The sequence below is a fragment of the Poecilia reticulata genome, chromosome 1 (assembly GCF_904066995.2).
Source record: "Poecilia reticulata chromosome 1, P_reticulata-male-v2, whole genome shotgun sequence".
NCBI classification, from domain to species: Eukaryota; Metazoa; Chordata; class Actinopteri; order Cyprinodontiformes; family Poeciliidae; genus Poecilia; species Poecilia reticulata.
The window spans coordinates 4,219,355-4,245,103 of NC_088830.1; the positions used below are offsets into that span (position 1 = coordinate 4,219,355).

At 39.8% G+C, this 25,749-nt stretch overlaps 1 protein-coding gene across 2 annotated transcripts; it reads left to right on the forward strand.

Annotated features, from left to right (window-relative positions):
• Positions 1 to 843: 843 nt before the first annotated feature.
• Positions 844 to 24,716, forward strand: stox2a (storkhead box 2a). 2 transcript variants are annotated; one of them, XM_008403230.3, is made up of 4 exons: positions 844 to 1,401; positions 10,488 to 10,640; positions 14,105 to 16,610; positions 23,836 to 24,716. In XM_008403230.3, exons 1-4 carry the CDS (start codon positions 1,044 to 1,046, stop codon positions 24,035 to 24,037), a joined length of 3,219 nt encoding a protein of 1,072 aa, XP_008401452.1. In that variant the 5' UTR covers positions 844 to 1,043; the 3' UTR covers positions 24,038 to 24,716. The 2 variants fall into 2 exon arrangements, with proteins under 2 accessions (XP_008401452.1, XP_008401510.1); XM_008403288.3 differs by lacking the exon at positions 844 to 1,401 and adding an exon at positions 6,798 to 9,241.
• Positions 24,717 to 25,749: the final 1,033 nt, after the last annotated feature.

Genomic DNA, 25,749 nt, shown 5'->3' on the forward strand with positions numbered 1-25,749 from the left:
TTTTATCAATATCAAGATAATTATGATTACTGTTTGCACCAACACCTTAATAGAATTCATAAATAAAATTTAGTTCAGAACTGAAAAGTATACATATTATATAATTGATAAATTATCAAAATATTAATTTGGAAGTGGTTTTGAACCAGTGTAAATGTGCATATTATAGTATTTGATAGAGCAACATAAATACGTATGACTAAACAGGAAAGAAAACTATACGCTTTTAAAATTCCTATGCTTCCACCATCATGTTTCACAGTCGCATGTCTTTCACTTTCCTGTCTGGCCACTCTCACATAAAGGCCCCTAGAGCCAATAAAGCCTTGAAAAGAGACTTGCAGAAATAATTTAAGCAGTAAGAGGTATAAATGCAAGCCACACTTTTCAGAAATTATTTGGAATTTTAAAAAACCTACAATTACCCTCCACCTCAAAATTAACCACTTTTATGTATCTCTAATAAAATCTTCCAAGTTGAATTCGGTATTTAATGATCATCTTTTGTAAAAGTTTAGTTTTTTGCATCACTTTACTGTTTCACTTATATCTTTTATCACCGTATTATTTCTTTTTTTTTTTTTATTTATTTATGAGAAAAACGCTATCAAGAAGTTGGATTGCCTCATGTCTTTCGGACTTTTCTCTCTTATTGATTAAAAAGAAATGTCTCTTTGGTCCAATGGTGCGTTACCTGTTCGGGGTTTAACTCGCTGTTCTCATTTGGATTAAGAACAGTAGCAACAGAGGTGCAAACACGTTTAAAATGTAAGCGTAGTAGTTTACGAGGAGTTTTTGAACGCAGCACAAAGTCCTCGCCTCTTTTGTGGCTGAAAATAGTTCGTAATGCTCTTTGACAGTTACAGTCTTTGAGCAGCCTATCTGACGGCCGCTTACATGGAGCACCTGACCTGACTTAGGGGCGGCTTTCTTCTACAAATTACCTTTAAAAATGAAAAACAAGGCCGCATGAGAGGTTTGAGAACTTAGTAACGAGGTTCCCGCTCAGAAATGTCAGTTTTCTGTCGGAAAACGAAGCAGGGATGGAAAAGTTTTCCCACATAACTCCGCTCTCTCTGGCTCTCGTGCTTTCGCGGGTTTGCGGGGAAGATGAGAAGGGTTCACCATCATCATCACCACCGCCGCCAGATGCAGTGGAGGTGTGGGAAAAGGTAGAGCATCACACCGGCTACGAGGTCTTTGCCAGCTTTAAAGCCGTCAACATGCAGCACTTCTGGAACAAGGCGCTGACCGAGGCTCTGTCGGAGGTCTTCTTCCTGGGCTGGATAGACGAGCGCGTGCTGCTCCTCCAGAGCCAGGAGGCGCATCTTCAGCAGCTCAGGAATGCCTGGACCAGGAGGACCCTGCAGCCACCGCAAGGCTTTCATATCAGATGCATAGGTGGGTAACAAGCTTCAGAGTCTATCAGTTATCAGGACACCATGTAAACAGATGTAACTCCTTGAAACCTTTAGCCTTTTGTCATCTTTTAGGGATGCACCGATACACTTTTTTCACGACCGGTACCGATACTAACATCTGAGGTTTAGTATCGGTCGATACCTATTCAATACAGAAAAACAGTGCTGGGTTGACTTAAAATTTTCTTTTTTTAAATGCAGACATGAATGTACTGAAAACATTTGATAACTTTTATACAACAATATCTTCACGAGCTTGGTCAAACATGTAAAAATAACTAATTTATTCAATCAGTGCAATTAGGAGTATAACAGTAAATCTATAAATAAATAATAAAGGAACTGAAGCTGACAAAATAATAGGTTGACCTTCATCAAACATAGAAAAGAAACTGCAACAAACCGTCTTTCAAATGGTTCAGAAAGTGCAGTTAGGAATTCTGAATATGGTCTAAAATAAAGAATAAAGCATGACGTCACTCAGAGCTTGAGTAATTTCTCTTTTTCACTTTTTCTTGAGTAAAAATATGTTGAAGTGGTGCTACTCTTATTTGAGTATAATTTTTGGGGTTCTCTACCCACCTCTGAGTGAGTCACATTACCCATACCGAAAAACCACCAGGGTGTTTGCTGTCACCCCAGACTATGACAACCAGAATGTCTCAGTGAAAAACAAACTATAACAGAACCTGATTTTAATACCAAAATGTCACATATTCAAATGTAAGGCTTTATAGATCTCTTTTTGAAGTCCTGTTAACCATTTTAAAACCTGCATAGAGGAGCTGTGAGGTAAAATACTTCTAGCCAAAGTTTTAAGAGGAAGTTATTCGTCTGTGATTCCAGTGAAGATGCCCCCTGGGTTGCATCCAACTAGTCGCAGCTAGTTGGAGTTAAAAGGCAGTTTATGCATCATCTCATCTTGTGGCGGCAGCCGCTTTATGACTTGTACTCTTGCTGATTCACAAAGACGAGTTCAGGAACTGGGCCCAGTTATACTCAAGTTTAACTTTTCTGTACCTAGGCCCATGATTTTTTTTCTGTCAAAATTATAACTCACGCGCTAAGGCATGTTGGGGCGTCTCTTTTAGCTGGTTCGACCACAGCAGCTTCTCAGAGACAGGCGTGGACAATGTCAGAGTTCTTCCAATTCATGTGGGTCACAACTTGAGTTGCGCGTAGATGACGTCTTGCATGGTCTGTGCACTGATGAAAGGCAGAGTAAAAACACAAAATTGATGGTTTTCTGTAGATTTATACAAGACGTTCTGTTGACAATTATTCCACCACTTGAGTGAAACTCAGAATGTTTGGGGAGTAAATGCGACAACAACAAGACACTAACTATGTTTGCCTTGACTATAATTGCACAAATAAATGTGCTTAATGGAAACATGTCAATAAAAAAATCCCCTAAAAAAACCCCTAAAAAAACAAGAAATAAAAACAACTTGTTTTTTGACAAAAAGCTTTGGCGGTAGGATGAGGTGGTTTATCGACTGTATAAAAATTGGTTTATTTTGCAAAACTACAACGAAAACACTTTTTCACATCACACAAGTCCAGTAGCAACTGGATGTTGTAACATCCAGTAACAACATCCAGTAGAAACTGGGTGTTGGTACTGGTGCAAACCACAAAGAAGAAGACAACAGGAAGTAGCTGGAGGATGATGGCATTACATGTTATTTAATGACTTAACACGTGAACAAAGTTATTCACACGTGATTTTAATGTAATTTCTCATTTCATATGAACACCATGATTGCAAAATGGTGGGTTTTTTTCCAACCTTAGCAGAAAATCGCGGTAAAGTATTGTATTTCGATCAGAATTACATTGATTGAGTAATGAATACTTAACAGAAGATACCATTTTCAAAAAAAAAAAAATTTAAACAAACTGACTCTGGTGTTTTCTCCCAAGTTTTGCTGTTACCATTTTGCCACCCATATATTATAACTATAATTTCAACATATTTTAGTCAGTTTTATAAACGCATGACATAGTTCCAGTTAGCTATAGTTTTCTCCCATTAATTACCATTTATTGTATTTCAGCTAACAAAAATGTTTTCTCAATTTCAGTTTTTGTTGTTTGATTCATTTTAGTTAACTATGATAACCTTGATAGACACATAATATCAGAGCAACTGTCTGACACCTCTGCACTGTTGCTCAAACTGACTTATGAATGGACTGCTGCTGGGCTGCTTTCCTGTCCTTGTCGGTACCAGCAGACACTGATAAGCTGTGGAATGTTTGTCTTACAGCTAATGACTCACCAAAATTAATAATGCCAAAACCAAAAGACTTCTGTGCTGGTGCAAATTTAACATATGTTGTACGTATGAAGTGAATTTTCATGAGTCATGTCATACTTTGAAAATCACAGGAAGGGCTGTTTTTGTTTCAGTCGGTCTTCACATTAATAGTGAGGTCATGTGAGCACAGAGATCAGCTACAGTTTAACCAGCATGACACCCATGCAGCTTCAGCTTTACCTGCTTATTTTAAATTAAGACAAGCAAACTATGACTAATGAATGGAAACACTGATCATGATACATACCCATTCAATAAATTACTGAAAAACATTATGTATTTCAGGAACATTATCACTAAGTGAAATTAATTTTATAATCACACACATATTGATGTTTGAAAAACTTTGTACATTATTACAATTTTCCAATTAAGATATGACATTTAAAATTAGAATAATACATCATATCAATAAATACAACTATTTTAAAAACAAAAATGTGAGCTTACTGAAAAATATGTGTACTACCTGCTTAAGTTTTTTTTTTTTTAAAGGTACTTTTAAATATCAAAGGCTTGCAGGAAATTTAACTAAGCTTTGTGTTTCTGTGTGAGGCATTCTAAGACGACATGAAATACAATTTACTTGGTCAATATCCGTGCAGTACTGAATTGTTCTCGATTCAATAAATATCTTCTTAGCTGGATCATAATAACTTGAATCATTTATAATTTTTTACTGTTTTCTTCAGTCGTTGACAAACCGGTCTAGTCTTAGTTTTTATGTGCCCAACACTTCCATACCTGAAGTCCTTTGAGAGACTAATAGCATAAAAACAGAGTCTTTATACTGTATGTCTTTTGCTTCACATCATGACTGCACTGAATTTTATGCTGTTTAACTTTGTTTATTTGAGGCTCTGAGCACAATTTCAATGTGATCCACATTAACATACCTTACTTTTTGCCTATTAGTAAATATTGCAAATTGGATTTTGCTATAATATAGTAAGTTGTGTCAAACCATTTCTTTAAAACTATAATTTCCTGTTGACTTTACAGTGATTACTAGAGTGATAATATACTGTAATATAATAACTTTAGGCCCCTAAAAAGAGTTAAACTGCTGCTGGATTAACAAGTCCAGATGAAAGTCTCAGACTTTCTGCTATAGAAACAGGGACTTTTTTTTTCTTTGACTATTCAATCTGATTAGCAGAGGCTGAAGAATTGGGGTTTGTGTTCTTTAGACAGGAAAAGTGCAGTGTTTGTTCAGGAAAACTCTACCCGGCTCTACTTCCCTGCTCAGCACAGCTCTTCGCTGAAAGGAAAGGGAGGACCTCCGCAGAGAATAGGAGGAAATGTTTTGACGTAGCAGAAGCTGTTGCTATATATTTCACATACGTTTTACGTTTGATATCAACGTAAAAATCTCTATGTCTTTGATCTTACTTTTAGCTTTGAGAATGAGATTTTGGTTAAATGAGTCACTGAGGAGCACACTCACTGCTAAGAAAGTTTTTGTGAGAACGTCTTGACAAAAATCACATTGTTACTCTTACATGGAGTCCAGCATTATTTATTCAAGATGAAAAGATAAAAGTTAAAAACACTTTATTATCCCATAGGAAAACTTTATTTAGCCACTGTTTAATTTTCGACATCATCATACACAAGTACAAGCTTCAGTCCAGGTTAGATGTCTCACATCAACAGTACAGCATTCTCTCTATATGAAAAAGATATAAAACTTCTATAAAAGCTAAATTTTAAATTTCTTATATCCTACAGATTTTGTAGATATGGCAAACTCTTGATGTTTTCTTTTTTTCTTTTTTTTTGCAGTAGTGGCATTTCATTTTTACCTAATCTTCTTTAGTTGCTGTACTTATTGCTGAGAGCTGGTCATTGCAACTGAACAATAAAATGTGGTATGCCTTACTGACATCTGCAGTTTTATATTATTCTACCTTAAGTCATTACCTTTCGGGAAAATGATCATTTTTAAGTTGTGCAGGTATTGCGGTTTAATTGATGGTGATAAAGTAGCTACAAAATAAAAGCTCTGCTTTTTAGTTTTATGTACTGAATTGAGACTTTTTATGACAGTTTTATTTTCTGACCCCTGAAGGTCAGTTTGAAACATGTGACCCAGCAGCTATAAAATGGTGGCAAGCTCTGCTAATCCACCTCCTTTGCTTTTGCTGTTCCATCTGGCCGTCTGGTTAGAAAGCCGGGCAGAAACTTTTAGAGTCTGGGATTTGATCTTTGCCCAATATGATGGATGGAAGAGACAGTTTGAACTTCCTCCTTCTCTCCCTGCTTTCTGGTCCCGCCCTGCATACATTAAATCTCCTTTTCAACTCCTCTGGGATTTGGGGTCAGAGTTGGGTCAAAGTTCAGGCACTATTTGAACCTTTCAGATGCTAATTAGCCACTCCGAATTGTAAAGAACCAATACCTTGTTGCTACGGTTACACATCATGTCGAAAAGTGAAAAGGTTAGAGCAAAAGTCCTCCCAGATGCAGGACATCCAGAACCAGAGGACAACTTGTCCAAACAAGCAGTGCCTAGATAAAAAAAAATCAACAAAAGTCTGGAAAAAAAGAGCAAACCAGAGCTAACATAGCAGAGCTGCTGCCAGCATGAGGACATTGACAAATAATAGGGATGCACTGATACAAATATTGATATCCAATATGAATATTGCTGTCATTGCCAATAACCAATACTATACTATATATACATATTATATATATATATATTTTCCCCGCATTTTGACCGTTCACTTATCCCCCCACCCAGTCTCCCACTCCACAAACAAAAGTCAACAAGATGGAAATAAATGTTGCTTGTTAATATCGTCCCAGTTGTTTATCGGACCCATACCGATGCTACTGCCGATATATCAGACATCCCTGTAAAATGTGTTATATTCACATTTTGAACTGAATTAATAAAATTATTTAAACTTTTCAATAACATTCCAATCTTATGAATTATATTATATTATATTATATTATATTATATTATATTATATTATATTATATTATATTATATTATATTATATTATATTATATTATATTATATTATATGCTCTCCGTTGTGGAACAGTCACGTGAGGGATCCTAGTTTTTCCGGTCCTTGTCTATGTGCTTCAGTCGACTTTCTATTTTGGGTAACTGGCTCTTTAAGGGAACAACACTCAAAAGCTAACAGCTATGAGCTCATCGGCTTGCGTTGTCATAGCAACAAAGGCTGTTGCAGCACAACTGAGAAATAAAATGGCTGGCGTTGTGTTGCTCTCCCTCCTCCTCTCCCTCCTCCTCCTGCTGCTCTCCTCTTTCTTTTTGGTATCAGTGAACTGGAGCAGATTGGTTGTGACACCATCCTCCACCTCCCTCCACCCACTCCATCACCACCCCACTTTGCCCTGTCCTGCCCCTCTCACTTTGCTCCTTGTTCCGTCCCTCCAACCATCCATTCACACTCCACACATGTGAGTCAGCATGGAGTGCGTTTGCTTGTTTGCTGTCGCCTTCTTGTGTTTTTTTTTTTTTCTTTTTGCAGTTCAGCAAAGTTTCAGTTGTTTTAGGTGTTAAAAGTCAGCCCTGCTGTCTCTAAATGATTCCTGTTGACTGTGAGTTTTGTTGTATAGAGCCAGGAAAGGCAGAGAGAGGGGCCCCTCATCCCTAAAGAGGACATATGATTCAAAGACGGTGGAGGGAGACAATGGAAATGGAAATTTAGCCAAAGAGACGTGTTCCTCTTTTTTTTCCCCTGGACTTTTACCAGAAGAGTGGATATTTTTTTATATTTTGTTTTATTTATTTTTTTGTTGTGTGTGTGTGTGTTCATATTTACTCTCCTCTCTGCCTCTAACGCATGTCCTCGTTCTCTCTCCCTTGCATCCTCTCCTCCCATCCCCTCAGCCTCAATCACCCAGACACAGACGCATGCATGCTCACGCAGAATCACGCGCAGCAGGCGGATGCGCACATACGTACTCTCTCTCTCTCTTTCTCGCTCTCTCCCTGTCACACACACACATGCACACACACGCGCGCACACACATACTCACACACCCTTCCTGGAGGTGCTGGGAGCAGCTGCAGCATTAGCGTTGAAAGAGATTTTTGCCGTTGACTGGAGTTTGCATCCCCCACACCCCCCCTCAGCCCTCCGCCCCCTCCCCCGTTAATGAATGGATGCTACGGCGATCGGATCGGGGAGCTTCTAACGTCGGATCGTGGGGGGGAAACTGTGGATATCTATTCCTGACTTAATTTATTTATTTCATTTCGATGCTCACCATTTTTTTCCTCTCCCCACCCCTCTCGCTTGTGTGCTGTTGTCGAAAGGACGATGGGGTCTTGTGGCTGATGGGATAAAGATGGAGGTGAACATGGTGTCTCCGGCGCTGGGCTTACTACGGAGGTTTTAATGCCCGTCGGGGCCTGAATGGAGCTTTTTATTTCGGGCTTTTTTCTTTTTCTTTTTTTTTTTTTAAAGCCAGCTCTTTTGTTTTATGGGAGGGGGGATCGGCCGAGCACTCCTGTGGTGAATTGAGCTATTGTCAAAGACTGGGCCTCTTAAAGCTTTTGCTTCTGTGACCATACCATCAATCTCCTCCGGATCTCTCTCTCCCCCCCCCCCACCACCACCCCTCTTTTTCCCTGCTACTTTCTGAAAAGGGAACGCGCAGCTTCCCCCTTTCCCCCCTCCACCCTCCAAAAAAAAAAAAAAAGCTCAGCTGAAATTCTTTTCTCACCGTCCTCTTTGCTTCCAATGCCCCATTTCCCTCATCTCTACCCCTGCTCCCTCCACCCCCCCACCCTTCCAACATCTCTCCCGCTCCCTCCTCCCACATCAGAGTGGCTACGTAATGTGCCTCCCTACGCATGCAAATGGGGATGCTACAAATGGTGGCTGGGACTGATGTCGATGAAAGGGTGATGCCTCGCGCAATCACCTGCTCCTCCGCCGCCGTCGCCCCGGATCAGCCGATGACAACAGCCCACAGCGCCGACGCGCTCGTTCGTAGCTTGCTCGTGGACGTAAATGAGATGCGTGAATGTGTGTAAAGGCGCACACTGGTTCCTGCCATGTCTGGTGTGTGATCGCTCTAGCGGGACGTTCTCACTGATGCGGGGGAGGCACTGAGCCTGAGGTTGGTCGACCTCCCCCTTCCCCACCTCCCCTCCTTTCCTTTCCCCTCTACCCCCATCCCCCGCCCTCTTTCTCCTTTCTGCCCCCCATTTCACCAGTTCCCACCACCCCTTGCCACCCCTTTTTGCCCCACGCTTCCTTATCCCAGAGGTCCCTGGGGAGTGAAGGCCGCCGGGTTAGGAAAAAAACGGGGGAAAAAAAGAGGGGTCACGATGAAGAAGAACCGCAGCGGCAATCTGCGGCGGGCCTGGCCCAGCTCGGAGCTTCCCGAACGCCCGCTGGATCACAATCTCTCTCGTAGCGAGAAGGACATCCGTGTGCAGAAGCAGCATCTTCCTCCTCCTCCTCCGCATTTCTCTCCATCCCCGCCAAGTTATCGTGCGCCAGGTGAGTCTGACACTCCCCCCACCCCCTACCCCCTCTTCTGCCAGAAGCTCCACCTTCTCTACAATAAGGCAGCTAAGAGTTTAGGAAAAGTGATGTGGAATCAGTTTTGAATCAGCTCCAACCCATTGGGGATGATGGGAGATGTAAGAACTGTTGGGAAACCTTCTCCTTTCTATGCCAGTGGAAGCTGGCATCTCAGTGGGGTCAAATCTGTGTGTGTTTTCCTTGATGTATTTTTATAATCGCACTTTATCTGAGCTATGTTTTGAAATGTAGATAACAGGTAAAGTAGGTACAGCGTGTACCGTTTGTATAAATGGTTGTAGGATGTTTACCTTTGGGAGAAATCTTGTCCTTTACTCTTATTGCGTGTTTGCTCATCTCAGACTATAAAGGACCATTCTCACTTTGCAAAACAAACACTTTTATTCCTTTTCATCGTATTAGGCCGTATATGTGTCCCGGTTTAACACAGCTAAAACACATTCGTGTGCAAATTCACAGCCACATGAGGCTTAAAGGGCTTGAGATACTAAACAGAGATAACGTCATCGTGTTGCTTAACTGACCGTTAAAGGCTGAGTGTTGCTGAAGAGGCAGAGCTAAAGTTAAAGAAACACAACTCAGATGGGTGATGCCGATTCTGTTGTTTCAATGTGAAGACGGGAGGGATTTTTATGTCAAACTTGAGCTTTGGACATTAGATTCCTCATCGTCTCGTGTGATTCTCAGATGTAGGTCAGGGGACAGGGTCACTACAGCACAGATGCTGCAGGAGTTGCATTCAGCGTGTTGCTTTACAACCTTCCAGCCAGACAGATGTCGGCTCTCGGGTAGAGCTTGAAGCCCGGGCTTTCTGTGCGGTACGGGATGATCTCATCATTCGCTACGGCTGACAGCAAAGCCAGCTTATGGCGGACCTGAGAATTTCTGCGTGGGTTAGCACGGAGCAGAATTTTGAGCAGGTCCGTCTTTGAGGATGCTTTAGTCGGTTCTCTGAAACAGACGAGCGGTTTGCAAAAGATTTTTCACTCTGCTGCAGCAGATGCCTCACTTTGCTAACCCAGAAAAGGCAGCGGCAGCAGCAAAAAGAGGCTAAGGAAGCACAGAGACGAGGGGAGGAGCCGTTCCTGGCAGCGTGCACACTGCCGCTGTTTGACCATTACATCATAGCTTCACACGCTGCGCCCACTGTTCATTCATGATCTAACTGTTGTGCCTGTGCCTCCTCCTCCTCCTTCTGCAGGTGATGTGTCTCCGATCAGTATGTCACCTATCAGTCAGTCACAATTCATACCACTGGGGGAGATCTTGTGCTTGGCCATCTCTGCTATGAACTCTGCCCACAAGCCTGTCAACCAGGAGGCACTGATGGAGCACCTCACTGCCAGTTTTCCAGGTACAAATCCATGCAAAAACCCTGTACATAGGGGGGAAAATGAATCTGAATCTATTAGATTCATCTATTAGAAATGTACAGTGAAGTGAAAAAAATATTTTCCCTTTACAGATTTCTTCTGTTTGCTTTCTTGCTACACTTTTATGATTCAGACCATCAAACAAATTTTAGTATCCGACAAAGATAAAACAAATATAGAACAGCAAACACACAGCAGAGAAAGAAAAATGCTGGGTCAGATCAGAAGACAAAAAACAACAGCAGTGTTTGTTTAAAGATCTACTAACTTTCTGTTGTGGATAATCTATTTCTGTAACACAAGGAGAGGTACTGATATTATGGTGAGGAATCTCCATTAATCTCTTGTTATTATTCGGCTGTCAGGACTTCCCCAGAAAACCCACTAGCCCAGTGGTAGAGGCGTTAGGCAGTCCACCAGCAGGCCTTCGTATTGTTGTGTTAAAATTTTTTAAAATTGCAAAAATTCAGAGGTGCATGGGCAGACATCATAATTTTGAAACGATAGCATGTGAGGCCAATGGGCAGGTGATCACGTCCTTGCGTCCAATTCGATGTGTCAGCTATAAACCTAGCTTAATGCTTTATACATCATTGTTATTGGTGTATATTAAAAAAAAACCTATTTAAAATAAACAAAAGGACACTGGTGGGAAAGCGAGTAAGGCCTGGAAGCCCACCAGGCTTATAATATACTGAACTGATCTTGCATGGTATAGGCAGATTCTCCAATGCAATCAGTCCAATAAATCTAATTAGCTAATAACAAGTTAAACTGACAAACAAGGCCTTCTGAAGACTCAAACATCCTGCTAAATATTTACTAATGTAGTATTAACAACTATTCCAGTAGCCGCTTCAGGAGCAGCTGTAGGTTCCTCTGTACCCAGTTAGCAAGCGAATGTTCAGATCAGTAAATGTCCCCTGAAAGTTGAATGTTCGGAAATGGATGTTCAGTACGCTGACTAAACGTTGACTCTGAACATTCAAATATATCTAGAAATATGTTTTTCCACACCAAGAAAAAATATTGCCTAGAAAAATATATATATTTGATATCATCATATTGCGCACCCCTTCACAAAGCACTTCATAAAGAGAGCATCATACAATCAAACATGGTTGTGGTTGTGTGATGGTCTGCTTCAGGACCTGGACAACTCGCTGCAATGATTGGAACCATGGATTCTGCTCTCTTCCAGGAAAATATTCCTCCTTTTTTTGTGTGTGTGATCAGAAGCTCAACAGACTTTGGTTTTGCAGTGAGACAATGATTGAAAGCACACCAACAAGCCTAACCATAATGACAGTATGTGGTGGCATAATCAAAGTGCTGGACTTGAATCCGATTGAGATGCCGTTGCATGGCGGTAAACAGGTTTTACAACCTTGAAAAGCCTCCAATATGTCTCAATTTAAGCTATTCTGCAAATAAGTTTGGCCCAAAGTTCATCCACAGATAATAATAACTTAATAAATGAAAAACACATCCCAATTTGTGTGTGTAAGTGTGTGTGTGTGTTGACTCAGGTGTCTGATATTAAGTTTTCTTTGATGATCTAAAATAATTAAGAGTTGTAAAAATAAGAAAAAATCTGTGATGGGGTAAATGCGTTTTTTCACATCCTGGTATCTTTGTTTTTTTAGTAGTAAGAATGTTTCATAAGTGTTTTAAAATGTAAATCCTCATCTCGAGAATGAAAGCCAGTGAAAGAATAAAAATACATAATACTTCAAGATTAGTGAAATACAGTTACAGATAGTTTGCTAAAATTCATGACCTGTTTTTGACTTTTTTTCAATGCATTTAAATGAATCCATTGAGTGATCTGAAGGGAAATTAATCATAGATGATTTTCACAAGAAAACAAAAATGAATAAAAATAGACATATAAGGTTAATGTCCTTCAGCAGACAGTGATGGTTATATCAACAGAATGAACATAGCCTATACCAACAGAGACATTTCTACAATATAGAATGTTTATGTTTCAAGAAAAATGTATTAGTCTAAGAACGGTTGAATGGTAAATGAAAAATTGTAAAGCTGCCTAATTTCTGTCGGTCTAGTATCAGTCTGGTGCACATAGTACTAATATTGTTTGTGTGAGTGGGGGGCAGAGGGGGCGTTCATGTCTAGTAAACTTAAAGGGACAGTATTATGTAAAATTGACTTTTTAGAGCTTTACATAATGTTATAATGTTATTCCCTCATCAAAAAATGCCTGGAATTTTGCTTTGATTCTTTCGTGTTTGAGAAATCTTTTTAAAATGTTGTTAAAGAGTTTATGGAGGAGCCATATTATGATGACTTCCTGAAGGCAGACGTTCAGAAAGTAAGAGTTTCTAAAGAGACAAAGGTCCAATGTCAAGACATTAAATTACAAAGTCAGATTTCTCTTAAGTCTACTTGCTATGTTTAGCATTTTTATAACGACTGAAGGTAAAATAGTTACTTGATTGTGCTATAAAATTGCACCATGTGGCTGAAAAATACATAATTTTTGACCCTTTTAAAGTTCTTACGGGTCCTATTGAAAAAAGTTATCTCAGTTTGCTGTGTTGATAACTTTTGGACCAAGTGTTTCAGACAAAAGGCCTCTCACTGTCTTTTTTCAGTAAGTGCCTCAGCCGTAATTTTCAAAAAATTCCAATAATTCCCTAAAGAACTGTATTTATTTTATTGATCTAGAGAGATTTTATTAATCTGTCCAAATTTGAAACCAGATATTTTCATACATGACTGCACAGTGGTACAATTAGTAGTACCTTCTTGTGACCTTCCTTAAGCTTATGACAAAACTTTGCTGTGGAGGTTTCGACCACCACAGGACATGTCTCCAAAAATGAAGGGATTTGTCCCTACGCGCAATCTTTAAGCTGGCTTTTAATGTGGCTTTAGGACCACTGGCTTCTTTCTCTGTGAGTGTGTCAAACATTGACTCAAAAGAGTAATGTTTATACAGTGAATGTAAGCATCTGTCAAGATCTGCCAACTGTAAATAATTAATGCAAGGAATTAAATGTTCAAGATTTTTATGTTTCTGCTGGCTGAGTTAAAACTAGATAACCTGTAAAAGATTGAGAAGTCTGTTATTTCTTAAAAAAACAGGAGAATATATAGCCATATTTATTAAATTAGAATATTATTTTTAAAGTTCATTTATCCAGCTCTGTGAAACAGATTATATAGCTTAATTCCACACAGACTGATGCCTTTAGGCATTCAATAAGTAAATTATCTATATATTTTTTTTCTTAATGAGAACACATTTCAGATCAGAATATTTCATCAGACCTATAAAAAAGCCTTTTAATACAGAAATGTGAGTTTATTGAAAACATGTTTAATACAAGATGCCCCTTGACATTAATGGATTTGTCTACTATTCTTTCCACTAATATTTTCATTTTACTTTACTGAGTCTAATATGTGCTTCTTGCAGGTGTGCCTACACCCAGCCCAGAGGTCCTGCGACACACTCTGAACATGCTGGTGCGAGAGAGGAAGATATATCCAACTCCAGAGGGCTACTTCATCGTCACTCCCCAGACGTACTTTATCACTCCTTCCCTTATCAGAACAAACAACAAGTGGTATCACCTGGAGGATCGGCTGCCAGAGCGTCAGCAGCAACAGCCACAGAACTGTACCTCACCTCAGTCTGGGAATGTCACACCATCCACACCAGGCTGCATGAGAGATAGGCCTTCTCGCAAGAACCACAATGACTCATACAATCCCTATCGTGACGACCAGTCAAGACTGCATGGCTCTGCACTCCAAAGTAAGTCACCAAAGGAGCACAAGGGAGATTCCTATCAAAGCAAGCCACCCAAGGATCAAAATGGTGGGGAGACCCTTCCAAGCACGTCGACCAGGGAACACCGAGGAGAGCCGCCATCATACCCCCATCCTCCGGCTCCCACTTCTCCTCCTATACAGTCTCCGCCTTCTCAAGATCAAGTTGATAAGAGCAAAGGCATTACTTCTTTCCCTTATAAAGCTGACACTCTGACCAAAAAGAAAGAGGCAAGTAGTGGTGGAAGTGGTGAGAAGCAAACCAAAAGGTTTGGTCTCAAACTTTTTAGACTAAGTTTCAAGAAGGATAAAATGCGACAGCTGGCTACCTTCTCAGCCCAGTTCCCCCCTGAGGAATGGCCCCTACGTGACGAGGATGTACCAACAACACCCATTCCACGGGAGGTGGAGATGGAGATAATTCGGAGGATTAACCCTGATTTAACAGTGGAGAATGTTGCGAGGCACACTGCTGTAATGAAGAGGCTGGAGGAAGAGCGTACACAGAAGAACAAGGCAGGGTCTTCTGCCCAGCACAGTGCACGCAGCCGGAGGGGCAGGGGCCACCGGAGGGCACCACATGGTAAGTCTCGTTCTCACAGCAAACCACGGACATCCAGGGGAGACCCATCTGATGGTTCAAACTGGGATCTTGTGTTCATGGAAAGGGATTATCGTTTCTTTAGCCACTCGTTGGTTCGCTCGCCTCGGGAAGCTATGTACACTCTGGAACGCAGGCGAAGTGGAGGTGCAACGTACCTGGTTCACAGTAACCCCAATATTACTGAATCGTACTGCCCAGTTACACCTGAGTGGGACGTGTCTGGGGAACTGGCCAAGAGACGGACTGAGATGCCCTTTCCTGAGCCTTCACGTGGAACGTGTCAGTCCAGAGTGCAAAGAAGTCACAGCCACAATCAGGACAGGAAGTCTCGACACGAGAGGTCAGATCAAGCAAAGGAACGATCTCGGTCAATGGACAACTCTCTCAAGGGCCCATCACTGGGAGCCCCAGAAGACTTTGAACCCAGTCTGGAGGAGCGTAGTCATTACTACACTGATGATGGCACTCTTCGAGCCACACAGAAGTCCTCCCACTACTCAAGGATCATGTTCTCTGCTGCTAAGTTCCACTCCGACTTTAATGTGCCTGATTTGGGGAAAGGGAGTCTGGATGAGTCAAGGATCCGGAGTACAATGGAAAGGAACAAAAGCAGAGACAGTTTGCCGACGTACAATGAGCTAATGGGACTTTCTCCTAAGCCCTCTACGGATGAGTACTTCCAGTGCAATACATCAAATGAAACAATCCTTACTGCCCCTTCGCCTCAGGCAAAATCAGAATATGACACATTAACCTCATCAGGGGGACTCCGAAAGGGCTCTCCAGCTGACCGGCAAACTCCTCACCTTACCTCTCCTCATACAATGGAGTACAAAGAGGACATGTCGGCAGCAAAGGGACAGAGCGGTTCAGCGCGACTGACGCCAAGCCAGACGCCAGAACCAGCACAAAATGCCCGCTTGACACCACACCAACACAATGTAGATCCTGGAGGGGGAGGAGGCAGTTTGGTGATAAAGAGGAAAGAGATCTTCAGCAAGGACACTTTGTTCAAACCTCCACATAATGCCTTGTCCACTGGCTATGTGGACAGCAGCTACACCAAGTCTGGCACATTGCGGAAAGCCTCACATGCCAAATCAACAGAGGCCCTAGACAATCCTGAGCCCCAGCAGCCTTCCAATTCAGCCACTTCCTCAGCGTCACCTGCAGTTTTACAGAGCAGCTTAGAGCCAACAGTCCCTTCTGCCTCCTTTGACTATTATAACGTATCAGATGATGAGGAGGAGGAAGAGGCAGAGGAGGACTCGCACAAAGAGTTGGCCACAGCAGAGGACAGCAAAGACCATGGGGAAGGAGGCGGAAATGTTGGAGGCAGCAGTGGTGGTGGCGGAGAAGGAACCATGCAGTGGCTCCTTGAACGGGAGAAGGAGCACGATTTGCAGCGGAAACTGGAGACCAATCTGACCCTGCTCAGCCCCAAGGAGACGGAGAACAGCAGCAGCCAGAAGTCGGCCCACTCTGCCCGCTTGGACAGCATGGACAGCAGCAGTGTCACAGTGGACAGTGGCTTTAACTCTCCTAGGTAAGAGCCAAAGTAAACTGCATCATTCAAAACTTATCATAAGGGAATGTGTCCTCAAGTCTCAAATTCATGTGTTTGTGGCCAGATCACAAGTATTTTGAAATGTCAGACCCACATACAAGTATGTAAAGATCAATCAGCTATTAGTACATGGCAATCCTCTGTGCTTAAAAAGATAACGCCTTTGAAGAAGCAATACAAGTTCAGTTGTTATTTATTTAAGCAAATAGGATGATTTATAAATCCATACAAATACTTTATTAAACTTATTTTCTGGATTGGCACAACAGCCAGTTGGGAAATGATCAACTGGAAGTTTCTTCCTTCCTAAAATGTGGGTGACCTCTGCAACTCAATATGCTTTTATATATTGTTTTTAAATCTATTTTTTTTCTTTACTGTCTTAATTTTCCTAACTTTTAATTAGTGCCTGGCTGTAATGTTGAGAATTTCCCAGTGGGGATTGATAAAGTATTTCTGATTCCGAGGGAAAGAGTGGTTTTTAGGTAGGGACAGACTGACAGGAGTCTCCGTGGACTATGATGTTTGCAGATGACATTGTGATAGGCAGTGAGAGCAGCATGTAAGTAGAGGAAAACCTAGAGGTGGAGGCATGTACTGGAAGAGAGGGGAATGGAGACTAGTCACAGCAAGATTGAATACACGTGTAAATGAGAATGGCACAGTGAAAAGGTGATGTTACATTGAGTAGAAGTAAAGAAAGTAGAGGACTTTAAGTACTTAGGATCAACAGTCCAGAGCAACGGAGAGTATGGAAAAGAGGTGAAGAAGGGCGCGCAAGCAAGTTGGGATGAGTGGAGTCAGGTGTGATATTTGATAAAAGGGTCTTGTAAAGAATGAAAAGAAAGGTGTACTAGACAGTCGCTGGGCCAGCGATGTGTGGTTCAGAGACAGAACTGATAAGGAAAAGACTGCAGGTAGAACTGGAGTTGACTGAGGTCAAGATGTTGAGATTTTGTTTGGGAGTGACGAGGATTAATATTTTTTAGGATTGAGGACATCAAATGGACATCTCATGTTAGATGTTTTGGAGATAAAGTTAGAGAGACCATACTGAGATGATTTGGAAATGTTCAGGAGAGAAAATTATTATATTGGTAGAAGGATCCTGGCTGGAGCCACCGAGCAGGAGGCCAGGAGGTAGACCAAACTGGAAATTTGGGGATCTGGTTGGATACTGTAAAGGTAGAGGATGTAGAGGATAGGACTAAATGGAGACTGACGATTCGGTGTAGCAACCCCTGAATCAATCAATCAATCAATCAATCAATCAAATTTTATTTGTATAGCACATTTCAGCAGCAAGGCATTTCAAAGTGCTTTACATAATTAAAATAAAAACAGCATGTGACATTGAATAAACAGTGAGAAAGAGAGAAAAAAAAAAAGACAAAAACATTAAAACCCGCACCCCTTTTAGGACTTCAGTTAAATGTCGTTTAACTGGGATTCCATCCCTCAGGGACTTTAGTCAAAAACACCGTTTGACAAGGACTCCAACCTCTAGGTTGAGGGAAAAGTCAAAAGAGAAGAAGAAGAAAAAAAATCTGGTTCCCTCAGAATCAGAAATATTTTATTTTTACTCAGGAAAGCTCAGTAAAAATCTACCCCACACTTTTCAAAAATTTTAATATTAATCTTTTTTCCCACCTTATAACAAAGTACTTTCTTGTTTTGTTCTTTTACATAACATTCCCAAAAATAAAAATGAAATTTGTGGTTAGGTAAGGGGATACTTTTGTGAGGCAGTGTAATTTCATCAGAAACTTAAAAAGAGTGAACAAGCTTCAGTGAGAATTTTGTTTTATTAAAGATAGTCAAAAATAAAGCAATTAATTCAGTTAAGCCCAGAAGTATTCATACTAGTGTAAGATTTAGCTGTAATTAATCTTTCAATTTTATCAAGATGTTCATGTTGAATGAAAGTTAACGTTAATGTTTTGAAGTGGCCCAGCCAGATTCCAAACTTAAATCTGCTGAAGAATTTATGGAGGATGGTAAAGAATATGATGATGGCAATGAGGCCTCAATAACTTGGAGCACATTACCAAGGATAATTAAATGTTCGCCTTACCAGTGAAAACATAGAAAACAATAGTTAGCAATTATCAGAAGGGATTGGCTAATTCTGAAAAATACTGTAATGGCACATGCTATAATACCAATAAAACTTCAAAAATTGAATGTATATTGAATATTAAGTCTGTAAATGCAAATATTTTTCTATACTCTTTTTAATCATATGTTCTAAAGCTGCAGTATTTAACTTTTATTTTAAAATATGTTGTTTTACATATTTGTTAAAACTGCCACCATGTCGTGAGAGTATAATACGAGGCAGATAATCTGTCTTTCAAATATGTGTCTATATGTGACAGACACATAGAGACAATCTCCTCCATCTTCTCTGCCCATTGTCATCTGCAGAAACCACTACCCCCATTGTCAGAAGCAACCAATCAGAACCAGGAGGAGGGTGTTAGTGCTGTCAATCGAGCTCATGTACACACTGATTAATGTGCTAATGGCGGAGAAGCAACTCACCGTTCCAGGAAAACTGTTTATCCGCTGTCATCAGTCGCCATGCCAACTAGCCTAAGCATTTGTGGCAGGCTCTGTTGTGAAGAACAAGATGTGATATAGCAGAGAGCAAGTTGATTGACAGCATGAAGACCCCCTGGCTCTGATTGGTTGTTTCTGACCAATTTGTTTATTTCTGCAGATAGTAATAAAAGAAAACAGAGGAGTTTGATTTATTTTTTTTCACAGATCATCTGTCTTACACTAAATTGTCACAATATGACAGTTTTAACAAATATGTAAAAAGCATTTTTTTTAAAATATTGGTTACATACTGCAGCTTTAAGAAAAGCTGGATATAAATTTTGTAGAGGAAGATTTCCAAAACTTAACCCCCTCTGTATTGAATTTAACATGTACCTAACCATCTGGAAAATTATGGTGGTTGTATAAAAGTTCGTAAAACAGTGTATCATCTGTAATAGCATTTTTAAGGTTGGTGTTGCTTTAACTTGGAAGAAGCCAGTTTCAGTCTTGGACCTACTCTGACCAAGAATTAGCAGGAAAAATCATCTCAGTGACATCAAAGTCTAATTGCTGCCAGGGGTAAAATCAGATCTTGTGCCACAACAACATAATAATTATTAAAACATCACAATATTTCTGACTTGTCTCATGAGACAAGTCTTCAGTTGCTGTTAGCATGATTTTGTTTGGCACAGTTTAGATAAATTAGAATTAAATATTTCCTCACAAACTTTAAATAATAAATAATGTGTGGCATCAACCTGGTAGTGGTCAGAAAGGCAATTTACCATCATTCTCATTATCGGATTTAAAAGATTTAACAGTGTCAGACAACAAAAATAATTTTGTTATAACAGGAGGAAAAGATTATCTTACAAACGATTAGCAGAGTTCTGGTTGCAATTCAAAACTTTTCTGATTGTTCAAACTTGAATTAGTTTATATTGCTTACAAAATTAAAAATAATTTCAGTTATAAAATCCAATTTACAAAATCCAAATGTGACAACACAAAACTGACACTTTCACTGCAGTTACAAAGCTAATACTAATGTTGATATGCTATTGCTGATTGATGTTTGGACAATTTCAGTGCAATTTTAGAATTGTGGATTGTAGTTGATCATCTCTTTATCTGAAATATTTAGACTGATCAAACATAAACTAGTTAATAGTTTTTAAGGTAAGAAGAGGTAAAGCTCGTTTGGCTAAACTAGCTATCATTCTAACTTTTACATTGTTTATGGATCCTTTAAAATGATTTCCCAAACCTTCATTCTGTGTTAAACATGTTTTAGTGCTTTATTTAAGGCTATCCTGAATCTTGCACATGGACGTCTGTGGCACAGTGGGTAGAATCTGAAGGTTGTAGGTTTGATTACAGCTTCTTCCGGTCACATGTCGGTGTACCCATGGGCAAGCCACATATTCCCAAGTTCTTTAGTGTGTGAGTAAATATGCAATTTTAGTGTTTTTATGGGATCTGGTCTGTAATCGTTCGTACGCCATGCTGTGCTGTAACGTGAATCTTCATACCCCTCTAGATCCCTTTTTCAAAAGTAGAGACAAATAATATATCTAGCAATTTTTCTTTTTTTTTTTTGGTTGCATTCTTGGAGACTTTTGGTGAGTCTGAAGTGACGTATGGTTTCTCTGAATGAGTGGTGAGTGCAGCTGTGACCCCCTCACTGCCCTAAAGCCCCCAGAGGCAGCCCAGCAGTCCTTTTTAGGCTGCAGAATCTCTGAAAATTAATTGCACATAAGTGAAGCAGCTGCTGATTCATCACCTGTTAGTCAGAGTGGGATGTAAATGTAATGTTTTTATTTTATTTTATTTTTTAAAATCTAAAATAAATTACTGCACTGAAATAAATAAGCTCAGTTTTATTGTTCTTTATCTGGTTATCTGAGATTGTAGGCTTAAACTAAACTAGGTTTAAGAAAGCTAACCAAAAATACCAAAAAAAAATAAAAATAAAATGAATGAATGAGACAGTAAAGAAAAGACTCTGCCATAATGTTTCTTTTGGATCACTTTTAAAGATCCCAGGCTCTAATAAAGCATTAGCATTCTTTTTGTTTTTCTTATTGACTTTCTTTCTCTTTCCTACAGTGTTTCATCATAATGTCATGCAGATGGCTAGTGAGATGATGGCAACACTGATTTTGTAAAAAGACAAACAGACAGGACCCAAACATTTTTGGGATAGTTGTAGAAATTCCATTGTTGTATTTGGATTTTTTTTTTGCTCCCTTTGTACAGGCCAAACCTTAATTATTTTTACAGTTAGTTTAAAACTCAGTGGAACATGTGTTGAACCCTACACTTAGCTTCACGGAAACACGAGTATGAGTCGTGTGTTATCGCTTTACTAAAAAATAGTTGGCATAATATTTGACGTTAACATGACTGCTTGAAAACTGTTTTCACTTTTTGGGGGGATTACTTTTGTTAAATATCGCTAGCTAAATGAGTCCAATTAGCATGACAGACTTTGTCACTGTTTAAAATCATAAAAGTGTCATTCTGTGATTCTGCATTATAATATAAAATCTTTGAAAAACATGACTAAATATTCGGTTGCATATGTTATGATAAATATTGCCATATCCACAACTGACTAACTAGACTTTGGCGATTAGAGTTTTCCGATTAGAACTAACATTTCTGAGTAGAACTGATTCAAAAGAATTACTGCTCCACTTGCAGCAGCGTCAGTAGAAAATACCAGGGTTGTAGGTGGCATCATGCTCCTCAGATCAAAATTTGTCTAATGTCGTCTTCAGTTTTGTGATTCATCTTACCTCCAGAGTTCCATGGTTCATTCTCCTATAGAATGAAGTTAAGGTATTGACTGCACTTAACCTCAACAAATCTGAACGGGTTTTTATTATTATTATTATTATTATTATTATTATTATTATTATTATTATTATTATTATTATTATTATTATTATTATTATTATTGTTATTGTTATTATTTATTGTTATTTTCTGTGCTATTATGTATTTTTATCCATTTGAGGGAATGTTGAAAAGTCTACCACTCATCTGTCCACTGTCACCATAAACTTACTCAGAAGGATGGATTGCTACAAAGTCAGAGATGTAATCAGCTGGACTTCCTTGGACACATGACAAATCTTAATATGAAATTGAAAGCAAAATTGTATTGTATTACATCATAATTAGGTTTGCATTTGACTGTATGGAATGAAATTTAAGGCGTGTATTGGTGTTCTGTGAAAAAAAGCTGTAAAAAAAAAAGTTCCCCTTTTTCATATACATACTTAAATGTTTCAGATCAACAAAACAAATCTGCTATAAGACAAAGATATTCTGAGGAAAAAACAAAATAAGTTTTCAAACATGATGTTTATTAAGGCTAAAAAGGTAAAAAAAAAAAAAAAAGGTCCAGAAAGAACAAGGTCTCAATCTCAGTCACAGATAGACGTAACATTCAGTTACCTTTTTGGAATGTGTGTAAAACTACCAACATTTAAAAAGTTGAACATTGTAGCAAAACAAACAGCTTAGAACCTGGACCATTTCCTTTAAACGATGGAAACATGAGTTCTGCACTGTGGCAGAAAATTCAGAATAAGCATATCAAGCTATCCATTTTTGACTTAGAGCTCAAGCTTATGTTATGCATACAGCAAGATAATTATCCAAAGAGCAGCAGAAATTTCACCCCATAATGTCTCCACAAAAACCAAGGGGCTTTCAAATGGCCTACTTAAAGTTCTGACTAAAATCAGATTGAGACGCTGCAGCCTGACTCTAAACAAGCTACTATTGCTAAGGAAACCCTCCAGTGGGACTGAATTAAAACCATTCTGCCTAATGGCTCAAAATTCCTCTGCAAAACAGTCATAGTCAGTTATCCCAAACGCCTGATGCCAGTCGTTGCCCGCTGAGGGATGTATTTAATTACTCTATGCTGGAAAATTCTTTTGCTAACCTGACAAAGTTAAAGGTGCACTATGTTACATTTTTGTAAAAAAAAACAAAAACAAGCAAACATGTTTTTATATATTTGTTAAAGCTGTCTCCAGTGACGGTATAATACGAGAAACAATCAGGGAAAAAAATTGATCTGCTCCACTTCCTTCTTGAGCTGCTGTAGCTGTCTGGAGAAATGCACTGCTCCTGAGCAAAAACAGCCAATCAGAGCCAGGAGGAGGGGCTTAGAGCTGTCAGTCAACCTCATGAATGCACTTGTCAAATGTGATGACGAAGAAACAACTTACTGTTACAAGAAAACTATTTATCTGCCGTCGTTGGTGGCCATGCTCCCTAGCCTCAGCATTCATGAGAGGCTGTGCTAGCTGTGGCGTAACAGAGAGCAAGGGGAGTGGGAAACGGAGGGATGAGCAGCGGTACACGGATACGTGATTCACAGCACAAAGACCCTCCTCCTTGTTCTGATTGGTTGTGTTTAGACAGCACTGGGAGCTCTGGGAAAAGGCATAGGAACTCAATTTTTTCACATATTATCTGTCTCATACCAAACTGTCATGACAACTGAAAATGTAACAAAAAAAAGCCAAAACCAAGAAACCTGTAAGGGAGAAAATTTTTTTTTTTCCACTACACTATAAAAAAACTGACTTTAATTTCTAATTTCCACGCTAACTTTCTGTTTGTCGTGCAGAACACGTGAAAGCCTTGCATCCAACACATCCAGCATCGTGGAAAGCAATAGACGGCAGAATCCGGCGCTGAGCCCAGGCCACATTGGCACCAGCAGCATTGGACTGCCTTTCAGCTTTCGCGCCATCCCCGAGCCCCCCACCACGCAGCCTGAGAAACTGCAGAAGTCATCGAACTGCCTGGCCTCCATCACCAGCGTCTGACAGACAGCACGGACTGAGACGGCCCAGGTGATGGAGCTGAAGTGAGGTGTTTTCACCATTTGGGTTTTCTTTTTTCCTTTCTTTCTGTTTTTTCTTTTTTTTTTTCTAACCCTTGCTTTCCTCAACCAGTCACACACACACTCCACACATCTTCAGACTCCTGAGGATCCATTTACTGGGACTGTTACAAAAACAGGCATGGCTTCAAGAGACTGTTCCTACAGCATCAAGAACTTAACTGCAAAAAACCCCCAGAAGAACAGAACAGAATATCAAGGCTGCAGCAGGTGCAGATACTGACCTAAACTACGTTGATTTTGGTGACATGGACTCTAGTTTGGCTTATATCAAGATTCTTGAATATTGGTATTGGAAAGTAGTAGACTATAGGATTCAAGTTACATTTGGAAATATCAAAAAAGCTTTTTATATCGCTTAACAATACATGTCCGATTAAATGTTCTCCTTCCTGAAATAGCGTTGAGTTCTCCTGGACAATTTAATGTATCAGCACAATGTCGAGATAATAAAAGTTGACCCTGAGAACAACAAATGAAAGATATGAAAACATGAATCAGCTCAGATTTGTGTACCGCAATGCAAATTATGTATGTATACTCGATACTTTTGATATCCTAATTATTATAATGGTGGTATTAAAGATGCTATGTGACCAAAACGACGTTTGGATGGTTTGAGCTTCACCCCACCACACCTGCACAAACACATTACAAAGCAACAAACTCCTTTTATTGTCCGATCTACAGGCTCCTGCTTTCTATCAGAGAAGTTAAGAAATTTCTATAGTTATTTGGAAATGACGCAGCCCCAGCATGGGCCGGTTTCAGGATCAAGATACGGCAAGTTCAGCAAAAATCTGGCCAACAAGAAGCCAGAGAAAGTGCTGCAGTGGTTTTCCTCTGGCTGTGTGAAGTTCTGAGTGACACCACAAACCCTCCCCCACTTGTTGCTCAACAGTTGTGTAAAGAAGATTCTTTCATGTATCCCTTTGGTAACAAGAAAGACAAATTTGTCTGGAAATGTTTCCAGTCACAAAAATCACTTCAGTGGGCCTCTTGTCACTTTTATTAGTTTAATCCTGTTTTTGTTTAAAATGTCTTCCAGTTCAAGTATTAGTTGTTAGAATTTCAAGTTTGTTGATCCTTCAGAATGTGTTCTTGCATTGTTGTGCCATTACCATTATATTACTTGTAAATGATCTCAAAACAACAATATTATCATTTATCACAATAACTTCTGGGACAATTAATTGTCCAGCAAAATTTGTTGTCATGACAGGCCTAGTCGTGGCTTCCAGCTCATGAAAACTAGGATTTTCAGTTCCTCAGGAAGTTTTTAAATCAGACCAATAACAAAAATTATTTTTGACTAAAGAAATGTCAGTTGGAAGTTAGGTCCTGGACAGTTTGTTTCCTATTTCATTTGCTGAAGTGTTCAGCTGCTCTGCATTGTTGGTTCCTGTGTTTGTCATCTTCCTCCTGCTCTTTTCCGCAGACTCTCTGTGGGGTTCTGGTCCATGTGGGCTGACCAACAGGACCACCATGGTCATTAAAGCAGCTTCTGGTTCCTTTGGCACAGTGGGTTGGTACCCTGTCCTGCTGGAAAATGAAATGAGCATCTCCATACAGTTTGTCAGCAGATAGAAGATCTTAGAAAGGTGGAGGGAAGACTAAAGTTGCAAAAGAAAAAAA